The 25,877-nt window shown below is 46.9% G+C and overlaps 1 protein-coding gene and 1 long non-coding RNA gene across 4 annotated transcripts in view; both read left to right on the forward strand.

Annotated features, from left to right (window-relative positions):
* The first annotated feature begins 3,257 nt into the window (after positions 1–3,257).
* KLHL12 (kelch like family member 12) overlaps positions 3,258–25,877 on the forward strand; it is an 82,635-nt gene continuing 60,015 nt past the window's right edge. Inside the window, exons 1-3 of one of the 3 annotated variants that reach the window (XM_073542546.1) lie at positions 3,259–3,441; positions 4,497–4,609; positions 24,373–24,578. In XM_073542546.1, coding sequence (XP_073398647.1) covers positions 24,381–24,578 — 198 coding nt within the window. In that variant the 5' untranslated portion in view covers positions 3,259–3,441; positions 4,497–4,609; positions 24,373–24,380. Of the gene's footprint in view, positions 3,442–4,496; positions 4,610–24,372; positions 24,579–25,877 lie in introns of all 3 variants that reach the window. The other 2 variants (XM_073542547.1, XM_073542549.1) reach the window with 2 other exon arrangements.
* On the forward strand, positions 13,510–14,962 carry LOC141047443 (uncharacterized). The gene is made up of 2 exons (XR_012219806.1): positions 13,510–13,933; positions 14,096–14,962. It is a non-coding gene; the product is annotated as an uncharacterized lncRNA (long non-coding RNA).

Below are 25,877 nucleotides of genomic sequence, written 5' to 3' on the forward strand. Positions count from 1 at the left end.
CTGTAATGTAATTATTCCTGGGTCTCGGTGTCCCCTCTCACTGCAGTGACCCCTGTAATGTAATTATTCCTGGGCCTCCGGGTCCCCCTCACTGCAGTGACCCCTGTAATGTAATTATTCCTGGGCCTCGGTGTCCCCTCTCACTGCAGTGACGCCTGTAATGTAATTATTCCTGGGCCTCCGGGTCCCCCTCACTGCAGTGACCCCTGTAATGTAATTATTCCTGGGTCTCGGTGTGCCCTCTCACTGCAGTGACCCCTGTAATGTCATTATTCCTGGACCTCGCTGTCCCTCTCACTGCAGTGACCCCTGTAATGTCATTATTCCTGGGCCTCGTTGTCCCTCTCACTGCAGTGACCCCTGTAATGTAATTATTCCTGGGTCTCGGTGTTCCCCTCACTGCAGTGACCCCTGTAATGTCATTATTCCTGGGTCTCGCTGTCCCTCTCACTGCAGTGACCCCTGTAATGTCATTATTCCTGGGCCTCGTTGTCCCTCTCACTGCAGTGACCCCTGTAACGTCATTATTCCTGGACCTCGCTGTTCCCCCCACTGCAGTGACCCCTGTAATGTAATTATTCCTGGGCCTCGTTGTCCCTCTCACTGCAGTGACCCCTGTAATGTCATTATTCCTGGGTCTCGGTGTTCCCCTCACTGCAGTGACCCCTGTAATGTCATTATTCCTGGGTCTCGTTGTCCCCTCACTGCAGTGACCCCTGTAATGTCATTATTCCTGGGTCTCGTTGTCCCTCTCACTGCAGTGACCCCTGTAATGTCATTATTCCTGGGCCTCCGGGTCCCCCTCACTGCAGTGACCCCTGTAATGTCCTTATTCCTGGGCCTCGTTGTCCCTCTCACTGCAGTGACCCCTGTAATGTAATTATTCCTGGGCCTCGTTGTCCCTCTCACTGCAGTGACCCCTGTAATGTAATTATTCCTGGGTCTCGGTGTTCCCCTCACTGCAGTGACCCCTGTAATGTCATTATTCCTGGGCCTCGGTGTTCCCCTCACTGCAGTGACCCCTGTAATGTCATTATTCCTGGGTCTCGGTGTTCCCCTCACTGCAGTGACCCCTGTAATGTCATTATTCCTGGGTCTCGTTGTCCCTCTCACTGCAGTGACCCCTGTAATGTCCTTATTCCTGGGCCTCGTTGTCCCTCTCACTGCAGTGACCCCTGTAATGTCCTTATTCCTGGGCCTCAGTGTCCCTCTCACTGCAGTGACCCCTGTAATGTAATTATTCCTGGGCCTCGTTGTCCCTCTCACTGCAGTGACCCCTGTAATGTAATTATTCCTGGGTCTCGGTGTTCCCCTCACTGCAGTGACCCCTGTAATGTAATTATTCCTGGGCCTCGTTGTCCCTCTCACTGCAGTGACCCCTGTAATGTCCTTATTCCTGGGCCTCGTTGTCCCTCTCACTGCAGTGACCCCTGTAATGTCATTATTCCTGGGTCTCGGTGTTCCCCTCACTGCAGTGACCCCTGTAATGTCATTATTCCTGGGTCTCGGTGTCCCCTCTCACTGCAGTGACCCCTGTAATGTAATTATTCCTGGGTCTCGGTGTCCCCTCTCACTGCAGTGACCCCTGTAATGTAATTATTCCTGGGCCTCGCTGTCCCTCTCACTGCAGTGACCCCTGTAATGTCATTATTCCTGGGCCTCGTTGTCCCTCTCACTGCAGTGACCCCTGTAATGTAATTATTCCTGGGTCTCGTTGTCCCCTCTCACTGCAGTGACCCCTGTAATGTCATTATTCCTGGGCCTCGTTGTCCCTCTCACTGCAGTGACCCCTGTAATGTAATTATTCCTGGGTCTCGTTGTCCCTCTCACTGCAGTGACCCCTGTAATGTAATTATTCCTGGGCCTCGTTGTCCCTCTCACTGCAGTGACCCCTGTAATGTCATTATTCCTGGGTCTCGGTGTTCCCCTCACTGCAGTGACCCCTGTAATGTCATTATTCCTGGGTCTCGGTGTCCCCTCTCACTGCAGTGACCCCTGTAATGTAATTATTCCTGGGTCTTGGTGTCCCCTCTCACTGCAGTGACCCCTATAATGTAATTATTCCTGGGCCTCGCTGTCCCTCTCACTGCAGTGACCCCTGTAATGTCATTATTCCTGGGCCTCGTTGTCCCTCTCACTGCAGTGACCCCTGTAATGTCATTATTCCTGGGCCTCGTTGTCCCTCTCACTGCAGTGACCCCTGTAATGTAATTATTCCTGGGCCTCGTTGTCCCTCTCACTGCAGTGACCCCTGTAATGTAATTATTCCTGGGTCTCGGTGTTCCCCTCACTGCAGTGACCCCTGTAATGTAATTATTCCTGGGTCTCGTTGTCCCTCTCACTGCAGTGACCCCTGTAATGTAATTATTCCTGGGCCTCCGGGTCCCCCTCACTGCAGTGACCCTTGTAATGTAATTATTCCTAGGACTCGGTGTCCCCTCTCACTGCAGTGACCCCTGTAATGTCATTATTCCTGGGTGTCGGTGTTCCCCTCACTGCAGTGACCCTTGTAATGTCATTATTCCTGGGTCTCGGTGTCCCCTCTCACTGCAGTGACCCCTGTAATGTAATTATTCCTGGGCCTCCGAGTCCCCCTCACTGCAGTGACCCCTGTAATGTAATTATTCCTGGGTCTCGGTGTCCCCTCTCACTGCAGTGACCCCTGTAATGTAATTATTCCTGGGCCTCCGGGTCCCCCTCACTGCAGTGACCCTTGTAATGTAATTATTCCTAGGACTCGGTGTCCCCTCTCACTGCAGTGACCCCTGTAATGTCATTATTCCTGGGTGTCGGTGTTCCCCTCACTGCAGTGACCCCTGTAATGTCATTATTCCTGGGCCTCGTTGTCCCCTCACTGCAGTGACCCCTGTAATGTAATTATTCCTGGGCCTCGTTGTCCCCTCTCACTTCAGTGACCCCTGTAATGTCATTATTCCTGGGTGTCGGTGTTCCCCTCACTGCAGTTACCCCACTCCAGTCACTTCTGTCACTAGAATGGAGTCTATGAGGAGCTCCTGGGTCACCCCTGTCCTTACATCCTAGTCCTGTCAGTGCTGAGCCGTATACACTGGAGGAGACCCTCACAGGAGCCAATTTTACACAGTAGTGTGCAGACATGACAGTCAGCCTTCCGTCCCCTGCCCCTAGCCCCCAATGTGGAGCGTAACAGACCCCGGATCCTTAGATGGCCATTCTGGGATCCATGTTTGTGTAGCACGCTCCTTGCACTGCAGGGAAATTTGTCTCCGAGAACATGGCGGCCAGCACTTCCTGGAAGTCTCGCAACCACTCGGTATAGCGATGTCCCAGGAAGCACAGATATGTCATCAGACACCGCCGGCCACAACAGGAGCCTGAGAAACGGTGATAGACCGTGCTGTGTGCATGATATGTGCCCGGATAGTGAAAGGAAGGCCGCGGTCATGTCGTGATAACTGGAAGGCAAGTATGAGCTGTGACTGGCTGCTGGCGCTATGGTTGCTCGGGAGAGGAGGCAGAGCTGCGTCCTGTCCCCATATGCCTCACTGGGTACATACATGGCATCATGGAGAGGGGGCACATGACTGCCCATAGATGAGCACTGGTGGCCTCCTTACATGATAAGGTTGTCATGGCAACGCCTATGGGCTGCTGGAGACAGCTGGAAATGTCATGTCTGGCCCCTGCTGTAGTGAGATGTGGCCCCCGCAGTCACTCCAGAATGTCCCAGCTGGAAATGAAAGCGTGTGTGTGTATTTGTGGGCAGGGGCATTATATAAGAAAACATATATAATACATGTGTGTGTGTATATATATATATATGTGTGTGTATTATTTGTGTACAAATGTGTGTGTGTGTGTATATATATATATAATTTGTGGTTTGTGTCCCTCATTCTGGTACAGTGAATGACCCGGCCTTTGTCCACAATTGATGAAAGGGAAAAAAGAAAACCCGTTACAGCAGATGGATGTGTACGTGTGGTAAAATGTCAATGAATATCCATAACCATATCACAAAGGTCATCAATGAACAAGTAGTGGTCGACCTCTGTAATGCCCCGCTCCTTTCTCAGGAACATTGGTATTTGTAGATTCTAGCAGCAGCAGCCAGCCATGCTCAGCGCTTCCAAGCTCTTATCTATTGTGCTTGTAGTCGCTGCGCTGAAGCAAGCCGGATTGCAGGAAGCGCACTGTTGGCTCCTGATCCGGTCAGTTTTAGTACAGTTGATCTCCTCCGATACTGCAGAGGTTTCCCGTGTTTGTAGCATGTGAGAATGCACAATGCGGCCGGTCACAGCTGTCAATCAGCAGGAGTGCCCCATCAGACAACATGGAGGAACAGCCCTTTAATACCATCTCGTGCCTTTTCACATTTTCTTGATTTGCTTTTATACAGGGGTTACTTAATGTAGTATAGAAGAAACTGGAAGTAATAAGACCCCGATAATGTGTAGAAAAGAATAATAGAATATTGAAAGTCATAAGCCACCACACAACTGTGTTTTTATTCATAGGATGAAATTTCAAAGTTGACCATGAAGCCTCTTGTCTGATAACTGGCACCGCCCCGATTCCTGTCATGCAGCTTTGTGCCTTGAAGATCATTTCCAATAAATAAGCTACTCAGGTGAGATAGTGGCATCATCTGACCTTTTGGTTTGGGGGCAGGTAGTCTACAATGTGGTGCTTGGTAGTGGCAGGGTCAGCAGTCACTTGCCTAAAGGGATTCCCCGACAATGTAATAACGTGGCGCCTGTAAGACAGTTAAAACTTCGTCTTGTCCTGGTCACGTGTTAGGACAGACTGAAGGCATGCAGCTCCCGAGACATATCTCAACTGACAGAGGAGCCGTATCACACCCATATCCATCAGCCGCGAGCATGGCTGTCCTATGTGAAGAGAGTTATCTCCTGTTTCATCCTCCTCCGTCAATCTGACAGTTTTAGAACAGTGCAGAATGAGAATACCTATAAAACATTGAGGAGGATGAAAGTGTAGATAACCCCCATTGTGCTCAGGAAGGAAAATGTATTTAATTTTAATCACATTAACTTCTCATTGCTTTAGACATCAGTATATGCATGTACAGGGTGGGCCATTTATATGGGTACACGTAAATGGGAATGGTTGGTGATATCAACTTCCTGTTTGTGGCACATTAGTAAATGGGGGGGGGGGACTTTACAAGATGGGTGGTGACCATGGCGGCCATTTTGAAGTCGGCCATTTTGTATCCAACTTTATTTTTTCCAGTGGGAAGAGGGCTATGTGACATCAAACTTATTGAGAATTTCACAAGAAAAACAATGGTGTGCTTGGTTTTAACATAACTTTGTTCTTTCATGAGTTATTTACAAGTTTATGACCACTTATAAAATGTGTTCAAAGTGCTGCCCATTGTGTTGGATTTTCAATGCAACCCTCTTCTCCCACTCTTGACACACTGATAGCAACACCACAGAAGAAATGCTAGCACAGGCTTCCAGTATCCATTGTTTCAGATGCTGCACATCTCGTATCTTCACAGGATAGACAATTGCCTTCAGATGATCCCAAAGATAAAAGTCTAAGGGGGTCGGATCGGGAGACCTTGGTGGCCATTCAACTTGGCCCACGACGACCAATCCACCTTTCACGAAACTGTTCATGTAGGAATGCTCGGACCTGGCACCCATAATTGATGGTGTGGTATATGGGTTACAAAGATAGTGGGGCCATTCTTCATCAATGGAAACCTCAATGCCACTGGATATCTGAATTGCTACATGATGATGTGTTGCCTTCTTTATGCACTGAAGATGGCACGTTCCCTGAGATTTTTCTGCAAGATGGTGCACCACCACATTATGGGTGTCAGGTCCAAGCATTCCTACAAGGAATCTGACCCCCTTAGACTAGCATTTCTTCTGCGGTGTTGCTATCAGTGTGTCAAGAGTGGGAGAAGAGGGTTGCATTGACAATCCAACACAATGAGCAGCACTTTGAACACATTTTATAAGTGGTCATAAACTTGTAAATAACTCATGAAAGAGTAAAGTTACATTAAAACCAAGCACACCATTGTTTTTCTTGTGAAATTTTCAATAAGTTTGAGGTGTCACATGACCCTCTTCCCATTGGAAAAAATTAAATTTGGATCCAAAATGGCCGACTTCAAATTGGCCACCATGGTCGCCAACCATCTTGTAAGGTTTCCCCCTCCCATATACTAATGTGCCACAAACAGGAAGTTAATATCACCAACCATTCCCATTTTATTTAGGTGTATCCATGGAAATGGCCCACCCTGTATATTTCTTCACATATCGCAGCCCTACTCCTGGCTGACTGAGATTTGTGTTATATAGCAGCATAATTTAGAGGCAGAGACCCTGATTCCAGTGGTGTCACCTACTGGGCTACCTACTGTGGCATTGATAAAACTCTTTTCTGAGCAGGAGATTCCCTAGAGGACTAATAAACCTGCTGCCATGTAGTTGTCCATATTCATGAGTTCTGTGTAACTCCGCCCTCACCACGCAATGTCAGCTTTCTGCCTATGCACAGTATACACAGAAAGCTGCCAATCAGTGGTGTGGGTGGGGTTATACAGAGCTCAGCAATTAGAGACTTGGTAGATCTGCGGGAGTTATAGGGAACCTGTCACCAGCAAAAACGCTATTAACCTGCAGATAAGGAGTTTGATAGCGTTACTAATCTGGCCGGTGTCCACACTTAGCCAAACGTTCTGGGGAGAAAATTCACTTTATTCTCCACGGCAGGATTCCATTTCAGTCACCGCTGTCTTGGGGTCATATTCTACACCGAACTTTCTTTTACTCCCTATATCCGATCACTCACTCGCTCTTGTCACCTGCATCTTAAAAACATCTCCAGAATCCGACCTTTTCTCACCTTTGAAACTGCTAAGACTCTTACTGTCGCTCTTATTCATTCTCGTCTGGACTACTGCAACTCTCTTCTGATCGGTCTCCCTCTTACCAAACTTTCTCCTCTCCAATCCATCTTGAATGCGGCAGCCAGGGTCATATTTCTGTCCAGCCGCTTCACCGATGCCTCCATCTTGTGCCAGTCATTACACTGGCTACCTATTCGCTACAGGTCCAGTATAAACTCATCTCTCTCACCCACAAAGCTCTCCACAGTGCTGCACCGCCTTATATCTCATCTCTCCTCTCTCATCTATGTCTATTGCCCTACACTTGCCCTCCGTTCTACAAATGACCTAAAACTAACATCCCCCGTAATCCGAACCTCGCACCTCCGTCTCCAAGACTTCCCTCGTGCTGTGCCAGCTCTCTGGAATGCACTTCCCCAGACGATCAGACTGATACCTAGCCCCGACCTATTCAAGCGCGCTTTGAAAACCCATCTCTTCAAACAAGCCTACCACATCAACTACTCAGTAAACTAACTTTGCCCTGTTCCCTCCTTCCAAATATTATTCTGAATCTGCACACTACTATTCATCTGTCTCCACACCCTCCATGCACATAACTGCACTTGATACTTGACTATTGCACTTAAACACACGGGCCGATGACCGGATCATGCAGCTTTATATGAAAATTCCTATTTATTATAATTGCCAGACCTGAAATAACAAGCACTTTTCACCTACTGTGTCCCCCCCATTTCCTTGTAGATTGTAAGCTTGCGAGCAGGGACCTCACTCCTAATGTCACTGTTTAAATTGAATCATAGAATCGTAGAGTTGGAAGGGACCTCCTGGGCCATCTGGTCCAACCCCCTGCTCAAAGCAGGATTCGCTAAATTATCCCAGACAGATGTCTGTCCAGCCTCTGTTTGAAGACTTCTATTGAAGGAGAACTCACCACCTCTCGTGGCGGCCTGTTCCACTCTATCTCTGATCACTCTAACTGTCAAAAAGTTTTTTCTAATATCTAATCTGTGTCTCCTCCCATTCAGTTTCATCCCTTTGCTCCTAGTCTTTCCTTGTGCAAATGAGAATAAAAATGATCCTACTACAATGTGACAGCCCTTGAGATATTTGTAGACAGCTATTAAGTCTCCTCTCAGTCTTCTCTTCTGCAAGCTAAACATTCCCAAATCCTGCAACCTTTCCTCATAAGACAGGGTTTGCAGACCGGTCACCATTCTGGTCGCTCTTTTCTGAACTTACTTCAGTTTGTTGATGTCTTTTTTAAAATGTGGCACCCAAAACTGGACACAGTATTCCAGATGAGGTCTGACCAAAGAGGAGTAGAGGGCAATAATGACTTCTTGTGATCTAGACTGTATGCTTCTGTTTATACATCCTAGAATTGCATTTGCCTTTTTTGCTGCTGAATCACACTGTTGACTCGTATTCAGTCTGTGATCAATTAGTATACCCAAGTCTTTTTCACATGTGCTGTTACTTAGCCCTATTCCTCCCATTTTGTATATGATTTTTTCATTTTTATTGCCAAGATGTAGTACTTTGCATTTTTCCCTGTTAAAAAACATTCTGTTAGTTGTTGCCCACTGCTCCAGTTTATTTATATCTTTTTGAATCCTCTCTCTTCTCTAGTATTAGCTATTCCTTCTAGCTTTGTGTCATAAGCAAATTTAATCAGTTTACCCTCAATTCCTTCATCTAAATCGTTGATAAAGATGTTGAACAATACAGGGCCCAGGACAGAGCCCTGTGGTACCCCACTTGAGACATTCTTCCAACTGGATATGCAGCCATTTACGACAACTCTTTGGGTCCGATCACTAAGCCAGTTAAGAATCCACCTAACAGTTGCCTTGTCCATTCCATACTTAGCCATTTTTTCAATAAGGATTGTATGAGATACTTTGTCAAATGCTTTGCTGAAGTCAAGATATACTATATCTACAGCATTTCCCTGATCCACCCAATCAGCGATTCTGTCATAGAAGGAAATTAAGTTAGTCTGACATGACTTATTAGTTACAAACCCATGCTGACTCTGTTTAATCACTTCATTCTTGTCCATGTACTTACATACATGTTAATAATTTGCTCAAAGATCTTTCCTAGTATAGAAGTCAGACTCACCGGCCTATAGTTGCCTGGGTCCACCTTCTTCCCCTTTTTGAAGATGGGAACAACATTTGCTCTTCTTCAGTCTTCTGGAACTTCTCCTGTTCTCCAAGAATTTTCAAAGATTATGGAGAGGGGTTCAAAAATTTCTTCTGCTATCTCCTTCAGAACTCTGGGGTGTAATTCATCTGGACCTGGAGACTTGAATTCATTTAGGTTAGCTAAGTGTTTCCTCACTAACTTTCTGTGTATAGATATCCTGGATTCTTCTATTTCCTTAATAGGACAGTGAAGAACAGTTGATGTTAAATTTCCTTTCTGAGAGAAAACAGATGCAAAATAGGAATTTAAAAGTTGGGCCTTCTCAACTTTCTGTCTTACCATTTCATCATTTTCATCCTGTAAAAATCCTATAGCATCTTTGACTTTTCTTTTACTTTTGACATATCCCCAAAATCCTTTATTATTGCTTTTAACATCTCTTGCAAGCCTCAATTCATTGCCAGCTTTAGAGAATCTGATTTGTGCCCTGCAGGTTCTGCAGACAGCTTTATGTTCTTCTTTAGATATGCCTCCCTCTTTCCATTTTACAAACATTTATTTCTTCCTTTTTAGCATGTGCTTAAGTTCTGTGTTCATCCATCCTGGTGTCCTTAAACGCTTCCTATTCTTCCCTCTTTTCGGAATTGTTAACGATTGTGCTTTGAGAATTTCATTTTTCAAGATTTCCCATCCTTCCTGGACATTTTTGTCCTTAAGGATATCCAGCCATTGGATCCCTCCAATTCTCTTTCTGAATCCCTTAAAATCTGCCTTTCTCTAGTCACCTTCCACGACAGCAGTATCGGAGGATGTCTCCCCGCCCTAATAGGGGACAGGAAATGCACAAGAGGTTAAATAACCCTCCCCTTCCTATTACCTTCAGTGTTTTTCCTGTCCCCTATGGGGGCATAAGAGGTCCGATGGTGCTGCCATGGCCGGCGACCGGAGCACCCCATCTCTTACCTGGAGCCGGGCAGCCGATGGTCGGGGAATCCGTTCCTCCCTCCTTGGATCTGGCCGCTCCCGTCTCCGCCTGCAGGTGCGACTCAGGACCCCGTACCCGCCTTTTCTGCGCCCCTTCCGCGGGGTAAAGTAAGACGGCGATGTGCAGCCGGGGTCCTCATGGAGCTCCCCGGCGTCCTCCTCTCCATGACGGCAGCGCATCGGAAGTGACGCGGCGCCGTACTTCCGGTTTCGGGGCGGCAGCATGGCGGCCTCCAGGGAACGCGAGCGGCGTCTCGGGGAAGGTGAGAGCTGCGCCTCGGTGTTCGCCCACCCACCTGCCTGACGCTATCCACCCGCCTGTCGCAGCCCACTCGCCGCCTGTTCACCGCCCACCTGCCCACTTACCTGAAGTGATGGGGGCTAAGGTGATACAGGGGCGGCATCGGGCGGTGGCTGGGAGTTCGAGGGGGTGGAGTGACGTCCCCAGGATGACAGTGGACAGCTGAGAAGGAGCCGTGAGGAGGGGTAAGCACGATTACCTCCACCTCTGGACCAGGGTAGGAGGAGCAGAGGAAGACACTGTGGAGCCTCGGCTTTTTAAGACCCTGGCAGAGGGCGTCCAGGTAAGGCCATTTCTGCACTGGTGACTGTGACAGACTCTCGTTCTGCTTCTGCGGAGCCCAGCGTACACCCTCCTACTGTAAGTAGCAGGACCGGTCCCCCTTTATTCTGTCCAAATGGCGAGGTAACTTAGTACGCCTTCTCTCTCTATTCTAGGGAGACAAGGCCCCTGACCCCATAAAGAAACCAAGTCGCAAGTGCGTGTGCGGTACCAAACTCTCCTTAACATACAGGAAAAATCTATGTCAGCCCTGCACGGATGAAGTAATCCGCGTAGAACAACCCTCCCTTCTGGACAGTATAAAATCTCTCATCAAGCAAAACATGCAATCTTCTATGATTACGAGTGCCCAGACCCCGACCGCACAACCCCCTCCAACTAGGAAAAGGAAGGCGCCCCCGGCGGAGTCGTACTCAGATTCGGGAGAAATTGCTGCCTCTGACTCAGAGGATGCATGGGAAAACGAGAGTTCCACTTCTGCCCCCAGGCCCGATAACAAAAAATATTACTTTTCATCGGAAGTCATGGGGGACTTAGTTAGCATGGTAAGGGGCACCATGGGATTAGAGGAGACGGAGGTAGAATACTCAGTTCAGGATGAAATGTTTGGGGGATTGAGACCCAAAGACCAAAAGGGGTTCCCCATCCATGAGAACATCCGAAATTTAGTTATGCAAGAATGGGCCTTTCCTGAAAAAAGGCTCACTACTCCATCAGATATGAGGAACAGATTTCCTTTGGAGGGGGATTGCTCCCTATGGGAGATCCCCAAAGTAGACGTGCAGGTATCCAGAGTGACGAAAAGGACGGCTCTTCCCTTCGAAGACTCGTCTCAACTCAAGGATCCTATGGATCGTAAAACAAAGCCTAGACATCACATCAAAGTCAAAACTTTGTGCGATTCCCTTCCAGGGGAAGTATGTATTTGGCCCAGCCCTGGATGATATCCTGGAGAAGGCCATGGATAAAAAGAAGTCACTACCAGAAGAGCGGAAACCTAGAAGACGGTTTTTTCGTTCCCACCGTGACCAACCCTCCCAGAAAGAGTTCAAAGGGAAGGGTAAAACGGGCAGGTGGAGCTATCCGAAGGGAGGAAGAGGCAGAAATATTCTGGCCTCCCAGTCCCAGCAACAACAAAACCCCACAAAGAAGCAATGACGGTATTCCGGTCGGGGGCCGACTGTCGAATTTCATAGAGCAATGGCAGTCCATAACATCAAACCAGTGGGTTCTTCGCACTATTCGCGACGGACTGAGATTGGAATTCGAGAGTCCTCCCCCTCAATGCCTGAGAATAACCTCCCTGCAAGCGCACCTCCAAAGATCCTTGCTTTCAGATATAAAAACACTCCTGCAAGCAAGAGCAATCTTTCCGGGTCCACAACGAGAAATAGGCAAAGGCCACTATTCTCGCCTCTTCGTAGTGGTAAAACCCTCAGGGAAACACAGGGTCATTATAAACTTGAAACCATTGAACCAAGTGGTGAAATACAGGCGGTTCAAGATGGAGTCGGTCAAGACTGCAATCCCTCTTATAGGACAGAATTGGGTGATGGCTACAATAGACCTAAGGGACGCCTATTATCACGTCCCGATCCATCCAGACCACAAGATTCTTCAGGTTTGCGGTATCTCAGGGGTCCCAGGTCAGGCACTACCTATTCAACGTCCTGCCGTTTGGAGTATCATCAGCCCCTCGGGTATTTACCAAGGTGATGGCGGAGGCAATAATCTTCATTCGCCAACAGGGGATCTGCATCGTCCCATATCTGGACGACCTTCTAATAGTAGCTCCATCCAGGCCTCGCCTGAACCAGGACGTACGCAAATCTCTAGAGATTCTGAAATCCTTGGGTTGGATCCCTAACCTAGAGAAGTCAAACCTTCATCCCTCAACAAGGAAAAACTCCTCTTCCAGGTCATGTGAAAGCCTCTCTTCTATGGTGGCTGAACCGTCAGAACCTTCAGCGGGGGGGTCGGCTGGGATCAGCTGCCCCTGAAGATCATCACCACGGATGCCAGTCAGCGAGGCTGGGGCGCGACAGTGGGAAAATCACACTTCCAGGGGTTATGGGGCCCAGAAGTCAGTTCCAACTCCTCAAATACAAGAGAACTAATAGCGGTAGAGGAGGCACTAAAGGCATCAGCGACCCTCGTCCAAAACCATCACGTACGCGTGTACTCAGACAATATGACTACGGTGTCCTACATCCGCCACCAGGGAGGCACAAAATTCTTCAACCTAAAGCTGGTGGCTGCGAGGATCTTCTCCTGGGCAGAGAAACATCTACTGTCCATATCAGCAGTGCATCTAAGGGCAGTAGACAATGTGGAAGCGGACTTCCTCAGCAGGAGGGACGTTCATCCCGGGGAATGGAGCCTGGACCAGTCAGTATTTTCATCGCTGGTCTCAAGATGGGGATATCCCGAGGTGGACCTGTTCGCCAATGGTCAGAATGCGAAGGTGGGAACATATTTCTCCCTCAGGCCCACCGACGGAGCGTGGGAAGTAGACGCCTTCTCTCACCCGTGGCACTTCAACCTAGCCTACGCTTTTCCTCCAATCCCCATGATAGCAAGAACACTACAGAAGGTACTGGCAGAACGAGTCACTACAATCTTTTTTTTTTTTATCATAAAGGTTTTTATTGAGTTTTCAGAAAAAATACAAACTTCTCATACAAAAACATCAAGAACAGGAGCAATGAGTAGCAAGAGGTGGAATAACCTCGAGCCATTATTAGAATATCAATCTGGGACATTAAATACCCCTTCCAACAACAACTTGAACATAGAAGCGGGGAGAGGGGGGAGGGGGAAGGGGAAGCAGCTCTACATGCATGGCATTCTTAGGCACAATCAATTTATTTATGGTGTAGGTGTCTGTATCTGGGGGAGGGCCGTTGCATAAAGGGAAGTGGCCCACGGATGCCGTTGTTTAAGTCTCACCGTTCTCTTCTCTAGATTGGGGGTCAAGTTGGTTTCGTATAGCCAGTGTAGGTTGGTCCTCTCAATTAGTTCTGTTTTTGTAGGGGGGCTCACCGACCTCCACTTGTATGCCACACAGTACCTGCCGGCTATGAGAATGTGAGAAATGATATTTTTTAACCCTCCGTCAGGCGCAATAGATCTGACAGGCACACAGTAATTAGTTTCACTTCTCTCTCCTTGCCCACTTATCAGAAAACCCCACCCCTCCTAGTTATCTCCTGACTCTACAGGCTCTGTGAAACCTGATATCACAGTGACTCAGCAGACCTTCTAGTGAGCAGATATCAACACTTTGGCTTCTCAGGCACATTGCGCCTGATTTCAACACAAATTGAAAGGTTAGTATTTTCTTTTTTTATTCATCACGATTGTGTATTTAGCTTGTTTTATGAAGGATTAATGCTAAGTTAGTGTACATAAGTACTGTTTTCTTAGACAAAAGGAGGGTGGCTTCTAAGGCACATTGCGCCCTAACACATACTCTTTCTCTCTTGCTTCAGATTTTCTGCTGCAATGGCCAGAAAACAGTATGACTCATCTAAACCCCTTCATTTAGAAGAAATGAAGATTTTTTTGTTAGAAGATGATGAGGAAGAACCAGCAGTAACTGAGGATTTAGAGGAATCTAGTGACATTTCATCTGAAGATGAGGTAGCAGAATGTAACACTGATTCTGGAACAGAGCAGGATGGTGATGACACTGATACAGAGGAAACAGACACAGATCTAGCTTATTATTTGGGCAAAGATAAAAATACAAAGTGGAACAAAAAGGCACCCAAGAACAAACAGCACAGAGCATCCCACAATATTATTACACACCTTCCTGGAGTTATTGGAAGTGCTAGAAAAGCTAAAACTGCAGTGGAATGTTGGAGTAATCTAATTACAGATAGCATGTTGGAAACTATTGTTCGGTTCACTAACCAGTATATTGACACAATCAAAGAGCAATTCTCCAGAGAGAGGGACATCAAAAACACTGATGTGATTGAACTCAAGGCATTTATTGGCTTGTTATACCTAGCTGGTGCTTTCAGAGCAAATAGGCAAAGTTTGGAGGAGCTGTGGGGGACAGACGGTGATGGCATCGAAAAATTCAGCCTTGTGATGAATCTGAAACGATTCAAAGTCCTGATCCGTTGCCTCCGTTTCGATGATCTTCTGCTGTAATTGAAACCACTGAAGATGAGTAGAAAATAATTAAGTAACATCTAAGTGCAATATCCTTTAAGTTTTTTTCCATAATTTTATATTTAAGCAATAGTTAAGTAAAGATAACTGGAGCCTATTTGGCGGTACTACCGAAAAGTGGTACTTTTAGTTTTAATAAGTTTATGGTTAATAAATGTTTTTTTTGCATCTGATTTGGTGTAATCTCTTTTAATACATTCCTATGAAGGTCACTGACTACTTCTATAGTCCTGAAATTGAAATATGTAGCTACTATAGGTGGTTTTCTGACCTGTGCTTGTCAGGCACATTGCGCATGAACTGAGGAGAATCTATATTGCGCCTGACGGAGGGTTAAAAGATCCGGGATCCCATCTAGGCCAATGTGTAGCACCGCTAAGGTTGGGTTTGGGGAAAGACGGAGACTAGTAACCTCATGGATTAGATTGAACACCTCCTGCCAGAAGTTAGATAACTTAGGGCAAAACCACCACATATGACACAAGGTGCCCCTGTGGTTGCATCCCCTCCAGCACAAAGGTGACATATGTGGGGAAAAAGAAGCCAGTTTAGTAGGGGAGTTGTACCACCGCAGATGAACCTTTTTTAATTGCTCTATGTGATTGAGACATGAAGAGAATTTGTGGATCCATTTTGAGGCCGCGAACCATTCTTGCGACGGAAGCTGAGAGGCTAGATCTTGTTCCCATTTGAGCATATACGGCAATTGTTTGTCCGGTTCCGGGGAGTTTAGCAGGTTATGGATGTATGAAAGGCCTTTGATTTTGCTATTTTGAAAGAATTTTTTAATTGCAGCGTGGTCGGCTGTTGTGGGAACCGGTAGGTGAGGAGCAGACTGAAGGAAGTGACGTATTTGAAAAAACTGGAATAAACTGTGTCGGGGGAGGTTAAATTTAACACACATTTCTGAGTACGGGAGTAGGACGCCTTCTCTATAGAGATCTGCTAGGGTAATTGGACCTCCACGTGTCCAGGCGGCAAGATTCAAATTTGGAATGAAGGCTTCCAGCGATCTAAGGGGAAGGCTGGGACCTAGAGCCTGTGACACTGGCTTGCTCCATAAGGACCAAGCTTTCTTTAGAGCTGCTGTGGTGGGTAGAAGATCGCCGGGGGGCGAAGGGGTTAGGAGCAGGGAGTCTATGAATTGTTTAGGGGAGTGGGCCTGTGCCCAGGTGTACTCAATCTGTAACCATCTCAAGTCTGAATCATTCTTCCACCAATCTCGAGCCGGTTCCAGGATAGCAGCTCTGTGATATGTTAGAATATTAGGAATACCCATTCCTCCACCACTGAACGGGGCATGCATACATCTCAGGGCTATTCTAGGTTTTTTCCCAGCCCATATAAATTTACTCATTAGCGAATGAATTTTGGTGAGATACCGTTGCGGAATTGTTAGGGGCAGGCACCGAAGTAAGTAGATAATTTTTGGGAGACAGATCATTTTAAAAGTCTGCATTCTCGCCACCCAAGAGAGTGGGAGAAGAGAAAGGCGAGTAAGTTCTTTATCCAATGAGGTGTGCAGGGTCAGCAGATTTTTCCGGATCACGGAGTGTAGCGGGGCCAGTATAATACCCAGGTAGGGGATTCCCTCGTCTTCCCATTTGAAAGGGTAAAGATGAGAAAGAGTGGCTCTGGTAGAGGCTGGCAAGAAGAGCAGAAAAATTAAGGACTTGGTAATATTAAGCTCGTAATACGAGACTTGAGCGAAGGAGGACAGGATCTCCATTACGTGTTGTGGGGACACCTCTACATTAGTGCAAGATAAAATCACGTCATCTGCATATAGACTGACCACATGATTTATACTCCCCACTCGAATCCCCGAGATCCGAGGGCATTCACGGATAGTCTGCGCCAGAGGCTCTATAGCAAGGGCATAGATGATAGGGGAGAGCGGACACCCCTGGCGTGTCCCATTGGTTAATTCAAAACTCCGAGATATAAATCCGGATGCCAGAACTTTGGCGTTAGGGTTAGAGTACAGCGCCATTATGGCATTAAGTATGGGGCCTTTGAAACCAAACTTGGCCAGAACAGATTTCAGATATCCCCAGTGCACCCTGTCGAACGCCTTCTCTGCGTCCAGGGACAGGAATACACTGGGGATTTTCCTCCCCTCAGCCACCGCAATCAGATCCAGCATACGTCTCGTCCCATCTTTCGCCTGCCTCCCCGCCACAAACCCCACTTGATCCGGGGAAATCAGTGATGGAAGAACTTTATGTATTCTAGCTGAGATTATTTTGGCGTACAATTTTAAGTCGCAGTTTAGGAGGGATATTGGCCTGAAGTTCCCCGGTGAAATAGGGGGTTTTCCTGGTTTTGGCAGGGTAGTTATAATGGCCTCTAGATTATTTGGTGAAATATCTGCTGTGGCTCGCCAAGAGGAGAAAAGTCTCAGGAGGAAAGGAGACAGGGTTTCAGTGAATTGCCTATAATAGGAGTTAGTGAGGCCGTCTGGGCCTGGAGCTGAATTTCTTTTGGCTGTGGTCACCGCCTGGCGAACCTCTTCCAGAGAAAAAGTGGAATTTTGTTGCTCCAGCTGTACTGCAGATAACCGAGGAAGATTAATATTGTTTAAGAAGGAATTAATTGCCGTTTGGGTAGGCTTTGGGGCAGTGGGGTCATTTTTAAGGTTGTAGAGAGACTGGTAAAAGTCAGCGAATGCGTTGGCTATTTCCGTTGGGTTGCGTATTGTGGCATTAGAACCCGTCACGAGGTATTCAATTTTATTTTGCATTTCTCGTTTTTTTAACCCTCCTGGCTAGTAAGGCACCCGCCCTGTCACCCATCACATAGTACCGCTGTTTGAGGGATCTTAAGTTTTTCTCATAGTCTGCCATCAACACCTGGCGGAGCTGTGTTCTTAGTTTCCTGAGTTCGTCAGATGTCGACAAGTTTGGGGCAGATTTATTGTGGGCTTCCAAAAGTACTATGCGGGACAGTAGAGCTTTGTAAGTTGCCTGACACCTCCTTTTCTCCCTAGTGGCAATTTTGATGAATGACCCCCTAATATAGGCCTTGTGTGCAGACCAAAGCGTTTCCTCTGTCACCTCCTTGTTATCATTAAAGTTAAAAAACTCTGCGAGGTCGGCCTGCAACTCCTCAGAGATTTGTCTACAGGCTAGGAGGGAGTCATTCATGCGCCACCGGGTAAAAACAGGCGCGCGGTTTTGCTCCTGAACTGTCAGGTATATGGGGGCGTGGTCCGACCAAGCTATAAGTCCAATTTTTGAATCTGAGCAATCCATAATAAGTGAGCTATCAACCAGAAAGTAGTCCAATCTGCTGTAAGAGGTGAACCGAGGCGAGAAGAATGTGTAGTCCCTCTCATTTGCATGTTGGTATCTCCATATATCATGGAGATGCCTTTCTGAAATTATTGTGCTCATCTCCTTCCTCTTTACAGCAGTATTGGAGCAATCCAGAGTGCTGGACATTACCATGTTAAAATCCCCGCAGATTATTTGCTTACCCTCTTTAACGGATGAAAGCTTGGAAAGAAACCTCCGCAAAAAGCTGATTTGACCAGAGTTGGGGGCGTAAACGGTTGCAATAGTATACTTAGATCCATTTATGGAGCAATTAATAATGGCGTATCTACCGTCAGGGTCTAAATGTTGTGAATGTAGTGTGAACGCAACAGTATTTTTTACACAAATGAATACTCCAGCCTTTTTTTTTTCCACAAGCCAGCAGTATGAAAGGAAATTTAGCATTATTTAACCTGTGTGAGTCCCCTTGGAGGAGATGAGACTCCTGACCACATATTACATCACATTTGGATTTAACCACTTCCCGCCAAAACATGGATCTCTTGGCTGGCGAGTTCAGACCCCTAACAATTATAGACATACAGTTCAGTACCATTGTACATGAAAAAAAAGTCTCTTGCCTAGAGCTGCAGGGGGAAAAGGAAGGTTAGGCAGGAAAGAGATAACACTAACAATATTGACATCACTAACATTACTGATGTAGGGAGCATCAGTCCACAAAGAAAAAAGCCCAAAAAAGGGGCCTGCGGTATGGTGGAAATTTACCGCCATTGGGGTTCAGGGTCCTGGTTGAACAGAACCAGCGGACCTTAAAAGTAGCAACTAAGTCTCAGCCGCGACTCAAACATATCACATAACTCACACGACGGACCAGTCTTCATTCACTTTATCCTGTTGGGATGATCCTGTAGCTCTTGGAGATCTGCCCGGGAGATTTGCCAAGTTCCATGAGGATAGGAGCTTTGCCAACTGCTGTGGGGAATGGCAGGCGTGGGTATTTCCTGCTCGGAAAAGCAGGATCTTTACAGGGAAACCGCATCTATAGGATATAGCTTCATCCCTGAGAACTTTGGTATAAGGAGCAAATTCCCTCCTTTTTGCCAGGGTTCCTGCAGACAGATCTGGAAAAATGGACAGGTGCCGGAATTGCTCAGACAGAGGGGGTCTCTTTCTCAGGGCTTGCAGCAGGGCTTCTTTGGTCTTGTAAAAGTGCAGGCGAGCTAAAGTGTCCCGAGGGACATCAGCACTGAGGGATTTAGGCTTAGGGACTCTGTGTATTCTGTCCACCAGGAAATCAGTTGCAGTCAGGTCTGGGAGCAGCTCCTGCAGCAAGGAGCCCAGAAAACTCTGCAGCCCCTTGTCTGGTATGGCCTCTGGAATTCCTCTGATTCTTATATTATTTCGGCGGGACCTGTCCTCTAAATCCAAGACCTTGGTATGGAGCTTTTGCACTTGTTCCTCCAGTGCTGCATTGGCATCAATGAGGCTATTGTCTGACTTTGTCAGCTCCCCCATTTTAGATTCAATATGTGCTGTACGGCTGCCTATGGCAGTGATATCTCCCCTCAGCTCAGCCTCCATATCTTTCCAATCCTGCTGCAGTGATGAGCGGAGGGCACTGAGCAGTTTCTGCATTGTACCTTTGGTAAGCGGTATATCTGCAGCGTCTGTGTCCAAGTCTGGGCCTGCTGTGGATCCCCTCCTGGATGAGCGTGAGGAAGCTGTGGAGGAGGATGCTGCCGCCATTTTCCCTTTCCCCGTGCTGGAGAAGAAGTCTATAACTTTCGCCGGGGACGGCTTCTTCTGGGATTTTCCCCTTGGCATGCTACGATCCTGGATACCTCCGCAGCACTCCGCCCCCGTGTGCAGAGAGATTGGTGCCGCTGGCGAGCCTCAATGAGCCGATTAGGAGTCGAAGTGGCTGGAGCTCAGCAGCTAAGTGACCGGTGCCATTAGCAAGCAGGCCACGCCCCCAGTCACTACAATCTTGATAGCTCCCTTGTGGCCGGGAAGGAGCTGGTACGGAGCCCTGCAAAACATGGCTCAGGATGGTTCAATACTCCTGCCCCAGAGAGACTATCGCCTTCGCTAGGGCCCTCTACTGCACTCAGATCCGTGCAAGCTGAGCCTGGCGGCCTGGCTACTGAAGCCAGAATTCTAAAAGCTAAGGGTTTATCCGAAAAAGTAATCCAAACCCTACAAAGAAGTAGGAAACCAGTGACTAACGCCATTTACGGGAAAGTTTGGAAGAAGTTCTCGTCCTGGTGCTCCCCAAATCTTCCAGATCCCTTCCATCCCAAGATTGCACAGATCTTAGAGTTCCTCCAGGATGGCCTAGATCTGGGCCTCACACCCAGTACCTTAAAGGTACAAGTGTCAGCCCTTAGCTCATTCTGCGATCAGGACTTGGCGAGCCATCGATGGATTAAACGGTTCATGACCTCGGCTTCTAGGATCCGTCCCAGACTCCGTAGCCAGATTCCCCCTGGGACTTGAACCTGGTTCTCAAAAGCTTGTCGGCTGAACCGTTTGAACCTCTGGCTTCCACGACGTTGAAAAACTTGACACTAAAAACAGTGTTCCTGGTGGCAATCACTACTGCAAGGCGCATAGGAGAGCTACAGGCCCTTTCGATACAGGAACCATACTTAACCATCATGGAGGATAGCATCATCCTAAGATTAGATCCCTCCTTTATGCCTATGGTAGTCTCGAACTTTCAAAGGAGCCAGGACATCGTATTACCCTCCTTCTGTCCAAGTCCCTCCAACGCGAAAGAAGAAGGGTTCCATACCCTCGATGTACGCAGAGTAGTCCTCTTCTACCTACAGCAGACGGCAAGTTGGAGGATTCATCAGAACCTATTCGTTCAGATTTCAGGCCGAAATAGAGGCAAAAAGGCGGCAAAAAATGCAATCGCCAATTGGATCAAGCAAGTGATCAGCCTCGCCTACTCGTCACAGAACGTTTCCTCTCCTACATCATTAAAAGCCCACTCTACTCATTCTGTAGCAACTTTGTGGGCAGGAAGAGGGGACGCATCTACAGAGCAGATATGCAGAGCCGCCACCTGGTCGTCTGTCCACATATTCACCAGACACTATAGACTAAACTTCAACAGGGATTTAACGTTTGGCAGATGTGTTCTGCAGTCTGTTGTCCCTCCCTAAGAAATTAGTTGTTGGTATTTCTCCGATACTGCTGTCGTGGAAGGTGACTAGAGAAAATAGAATTAGTCTTACCGGTAATTCGGTTTCTAGGAACATTCCACGACAGCACTAATTTCCATCCTTGCCTGATGCTCTACCGGATGATTCCTGCACCTTGGTGGTAACTGTACATGCTAGTGTGTACAGAAAAAACACTGGAGGTAATAGGAAGGGGAGGGTTATTTAACCTCTTGTGCATTTCCTGTCCCCTATTAGGGCGGGGAGACATCCTCCGATACTGCTGTCGTGGAAGGTTCCTAGAAACCGAATTACCGGTAAGACTAATTCTATTTTCTGAAATCTAACCTTGACGTCTGAGTCTTCACAGGTCTTCCTCCTCTAGTTATCCAAAATTCTAAAATAGCATGGTCGCTTCCTCCTAGGGTCCCAGCCACTTTTACCTCCTCAACCATTTCCTCCCAGCTTATAAGGATTAGATCGAAGGTAGCAGTTCCCCTTGTTTTCTCCCCTACCTTTTGGAAGATAAAGTTGTCGGCAAGAGAGGATAAGAATTTCCTTGACCTGTTAGTTTTGCCTGAGAGAGATTCCCAACAAATGTCAGGATAGTTGAAATCTCCCATGACACTTTGAGGATGGAAGAGAAGACCACCTGCGCTCCCAGTTCTTTCACTTTCTTACCTAAGTTTTCAGTCATTGCAGATGGTTTCCAGGTCGTTTCTTGCCTGGAAACCTGGAAATTGTCTTAACTTGTATTGAATTTATTGTCTGTACATGTCCCCGCTTAATTGTAAAGTGCTGCGGAATATGTTGGCGCTATATAAATTAAAAAATTATTATTATTATTTATTATACCGCTGTGAGAATCCAGAGCGCCGGCTGTAGCCGCACTCCCGGCCCTGACTGACAGCCCCTCTACTTTGGGGCCGGCTGTCAGGTGGGACCGCGGTTACTGCTGTCGCTTGCTGTGTGTATGCAGAGCAGTGACTGAGCTGTCCCCCATGACTGTGATTGAATGATGCCAGGGGGGAATAAAGTTAATTTCTCACCGCAGTGTTCGGCTAAGCACAGGTACCGGGCAGGTTAATAGCGATTTATTTTTTTTTTTTATTTTTTTTTTTCTTGAGACATGTTTCCTTCCAAACCGTTTTTAATCAAAACTGCAGCAAGCAGACAAGTTCATTTCTGACCTCGGGGTCTCTGCCCCTACACGATGCTGCTCAGATGTGGTAGCAAAAGCCCTGTGATAGGTTCCCTTTCATTCGTAATATGGTTTAGAAATCACTTTCTGAAATACCATAGAAGTAATTTTCAAGGTAAAATAGAGGATCCCACATTCAGGATGCTCCAATAACAGAATTATTTCTTTAGCTCTTTACAATTAGATGGGGGCATGTACAGACAGTAAATACCTCACAAAGTAACACACCGTGCTCCAGTTACAGGAGTGAGGACCCTGCTCACAATCTATAAGGACATAGAAAGTGCTTGTCATGTATGGTCCGGCCACCATTATTTTTATTTTTTTGTAAGTAATAGAAGTTTATTGAAACCTCATTGATAACAAGTACTAGAACACTATAAAATGCACAATTATAGAATGTCTTAACCCCTTTAGGACCAGGGGTATTTCCATTTTTGTGTCCCTGTTTTTTGCTCCCTTTCTTCCCATAGCCATAACTTTTTTTTATTTTTCTGTCAATATGGCCATGTGAGGGCTTGTTTTTTGTGGGGTGAGTTGTACTTTTGAACAATGCCATTGGTTTTGCCATATAGTGTACTGGAAAATATAGAAAAAAATTAAAGTGGGAGACTAGAAGCTGTGATCTTCTGTGTAGCTAAAAAGCTCATCTGCTATGAACCTCGGCCACTGGGCGTCGCTCATAGCAGTTCGGTGAAGACAACCACGGGGTCACCTACAATCCCAGGATTGTCATGCCAATCCATCAGCAACCCACATATATGTGACATGGGTTGGATTTGTGACTCACTTCCAGCACAATAATGTTAAAGGGAATCTGTCGCCCCATTTTTGGTCCATAAGCTGCGGCCACAGCCACAGCCATCAGGGGCTTATCCTAAAGCATTCTGTAATGCTGTAGATAAGCCCCCGATGTAACCTGAAAGAAGAAAAACGAGTTAGATTATGCTCACCCGGGGGTCCAGTCCGATTGGTGTCGCGGTCCGGTCCGACACCTCCCATCTTCTAGAGATGCCGTCCTACTTCTTACTTCTGCCATGGCTCCTGCACAGGCGTACTTTCTCTGCCCTGTCGAGGGCAGAGTAAAGTACTGCAGTGCGCAGGCGCCGGAGCTCTCTTACCTTTCCCGGTGCCTGCGCACTGCAGTACTTTACTCTGCCCTCCATAGGGAAGATAAAGTACGCCTGCGGAGGAGCTGCGGCAGAAGTAAGGAGGAGGACGTCATCTCTAGAAGATGGGAGGCACCGGACCGTGACACCCACCGCCCCCTGGTGACTATAATCTAACTTTTTTTTCTTCTCTTTCAGGTTACATCGGGGCTTATCTACAGCATTACAGAATGCTGTAGATAAGCCCCTGATGGCGGTGGCCCCAGCTTATATGCTGAAAATGGGGTGACAGATTCCCTTTAAATGCCGCTGTCAGAGATTGACACTGACATTTAACATGTTAACAGCCGCGGGTGAATCGCGGATTCCACCCACGACTGTTTGGGGAACCTGTCAGCTGATGAAATCAGCTGACATGTGCCGGAAAACTTGAACAGGGGAAGGCATCTTTGGACGCACCTTTACGTCCAAGGTCGTAAAGGGGTTAAAACCTGCTCCTGAGGCACTGCGGAGGAACCGAATGTTCATTAGTTATGGAGTCTGCTTGGATTTTTATGGTGTGAGTTGCTTTTTGTTTTTCCACTTTTAAATCTCTTTTATCATTATTAAACACATACATAACGAAACCCAAACAAACCGTTTAGTGATCAGGGGGTCCCTCTGCTTCTCTCTGCATCAGTTATGTAACTGATCTAGTATGGAAATATTTTTCTGTTCAAAAAACAGAGTGTCCACATACAGGTGGGAATTTGGCTTCATATAATGTATTTTTCATGTTTTATTAAAAATTCTAATTCTTTTGACCCTGTGAGTGTTGCATACTCTTAGATTCCAAGATGCCTGTGGAAGCGATGTCACCCAAAGACATCATGACAAACTCTCATGCCAAGTCCATCTTAAATACTATGAACTCCCTGCGCAAGAGCCAGACATTATGTGATGTCACACTCCGGGTAAACATGAAGGATTTTCCTGCTCACCGAATTGTACTTGCTGCCTGCAGTGATTACTTTTGTGCAATGTTTACTAGTGAGGTAAGTAGTGCCCAAGATTAAGAATTAAAAAGTTTTACAAAAAGTGCAGTTTTCACCCTTTTCCACCACATTTCTATAAGGTATTATTCCAATCTGCAAAAGTAAAAAATGGTTCTATTTGTGTGTAAAACTACAATACCGATCAAGAGTTCCGACACACCTGTTCATGCATTGGTTTACTTTGTTCTTATCCACATTCTAGGTTCTGACTGAAGGCAGCAAGTCTTTGAAAGAACAAGTACGGAAACCAGGAGTATAGAAAGAAGCGTGAAACCAGAATGTGTGCTAAATCTTACTATAGATCCTCAAAGCACTTTCATCAGGTAGTCGCTTGGAATGGCTTTCCTTTAAGGCCCTGTCACACACAGCAAGATCGCTGATTTTGTGATGCAACAGCGATCTCGCTGTGTGTGACATGCATCAGCGACCGCCCCCCCCCGCCGGGTATCGCTGATCGTGCTCTAATGTCCTGGGCCATTTTTTGATTGTTGGTCTCCCTCTGGCCAGCACGATCACTGCGTGTGGCAGCGGGAGAGCAACGATCAGCGAGCTCCCAGCACTGTAAGCAGACGCTGGGAGCTGGTATCCAAGGTAAATATCGGGTAACTAAGCGCGCGCGTCACTTAGTTACCCGCTGTGTACCTTGGATACGTGCATGCTCGCGCTGGGAGCTGGTATCCAAGGTACACAGAAGGTAACTAAACGACGCGCTCGCTTAGTTACCCGATAATTACCTTGGATAATTATTACCCGATAATTACCTTGGATACCAGCGTCCTCGCTGGTCCTGATCGCTGGTGAAATCTGCCTGTTTGACAGCTCACCAGCGATCATGTAGCGAGGCACCAGTGATTCTGACAAGGTCGTATCATTGTCGGGATCGCTGGTGCATCGTTAGTGTAACGGGACCCTTAGTCTTCAAGGAGTTCCCAGAGGTCCTGGGCACTTGTTGACTGCTCTTCCTTAACCCCTTAATGACAGCCAATACGTCTTTTAACTGACCTAAGATATCATCCCCACACAAGTGACAATTCAGCAGCTGTTGGCTGTACACTATAGCTGACAACTTGCTGTATCATAAACGATCAGTGTTGTCACCATCCATATCTGTTTAACCCCTTAGTTGCTGCTGTCAAAAGTGACATCAAATAAATGGGTAAAAGATTGTGGGGGCTTGCACTTTAATCTAATTGATAAACCGAGATCATGATTGTGTGGTCCTGATGTTTGCCATAGCAGTTCATGGCCAAATAGCGGCCTTAGAGTCTCCCGGCTATATCTGTCAGTTCAGAAGTCAGC

The sequence above is a fragment of the Dendrobates tinctorius genome, unplaced genomic scaffold (genome assembly GCF_039654945.1).
Source record: "Dendrobates tinctorius isolate UK_male_01 unplaced genomic scaffold, ASM3965494v1 ptg000127l, whole genome shotgun sequence".
Classification (NCBI taxonomy): domain Eukaryota; kingdom Metazoa; phylum Chordata; class Amphibia; order Anura; family Dendrobatidae; genus Dendrobates; species Dendrobates tinctorius.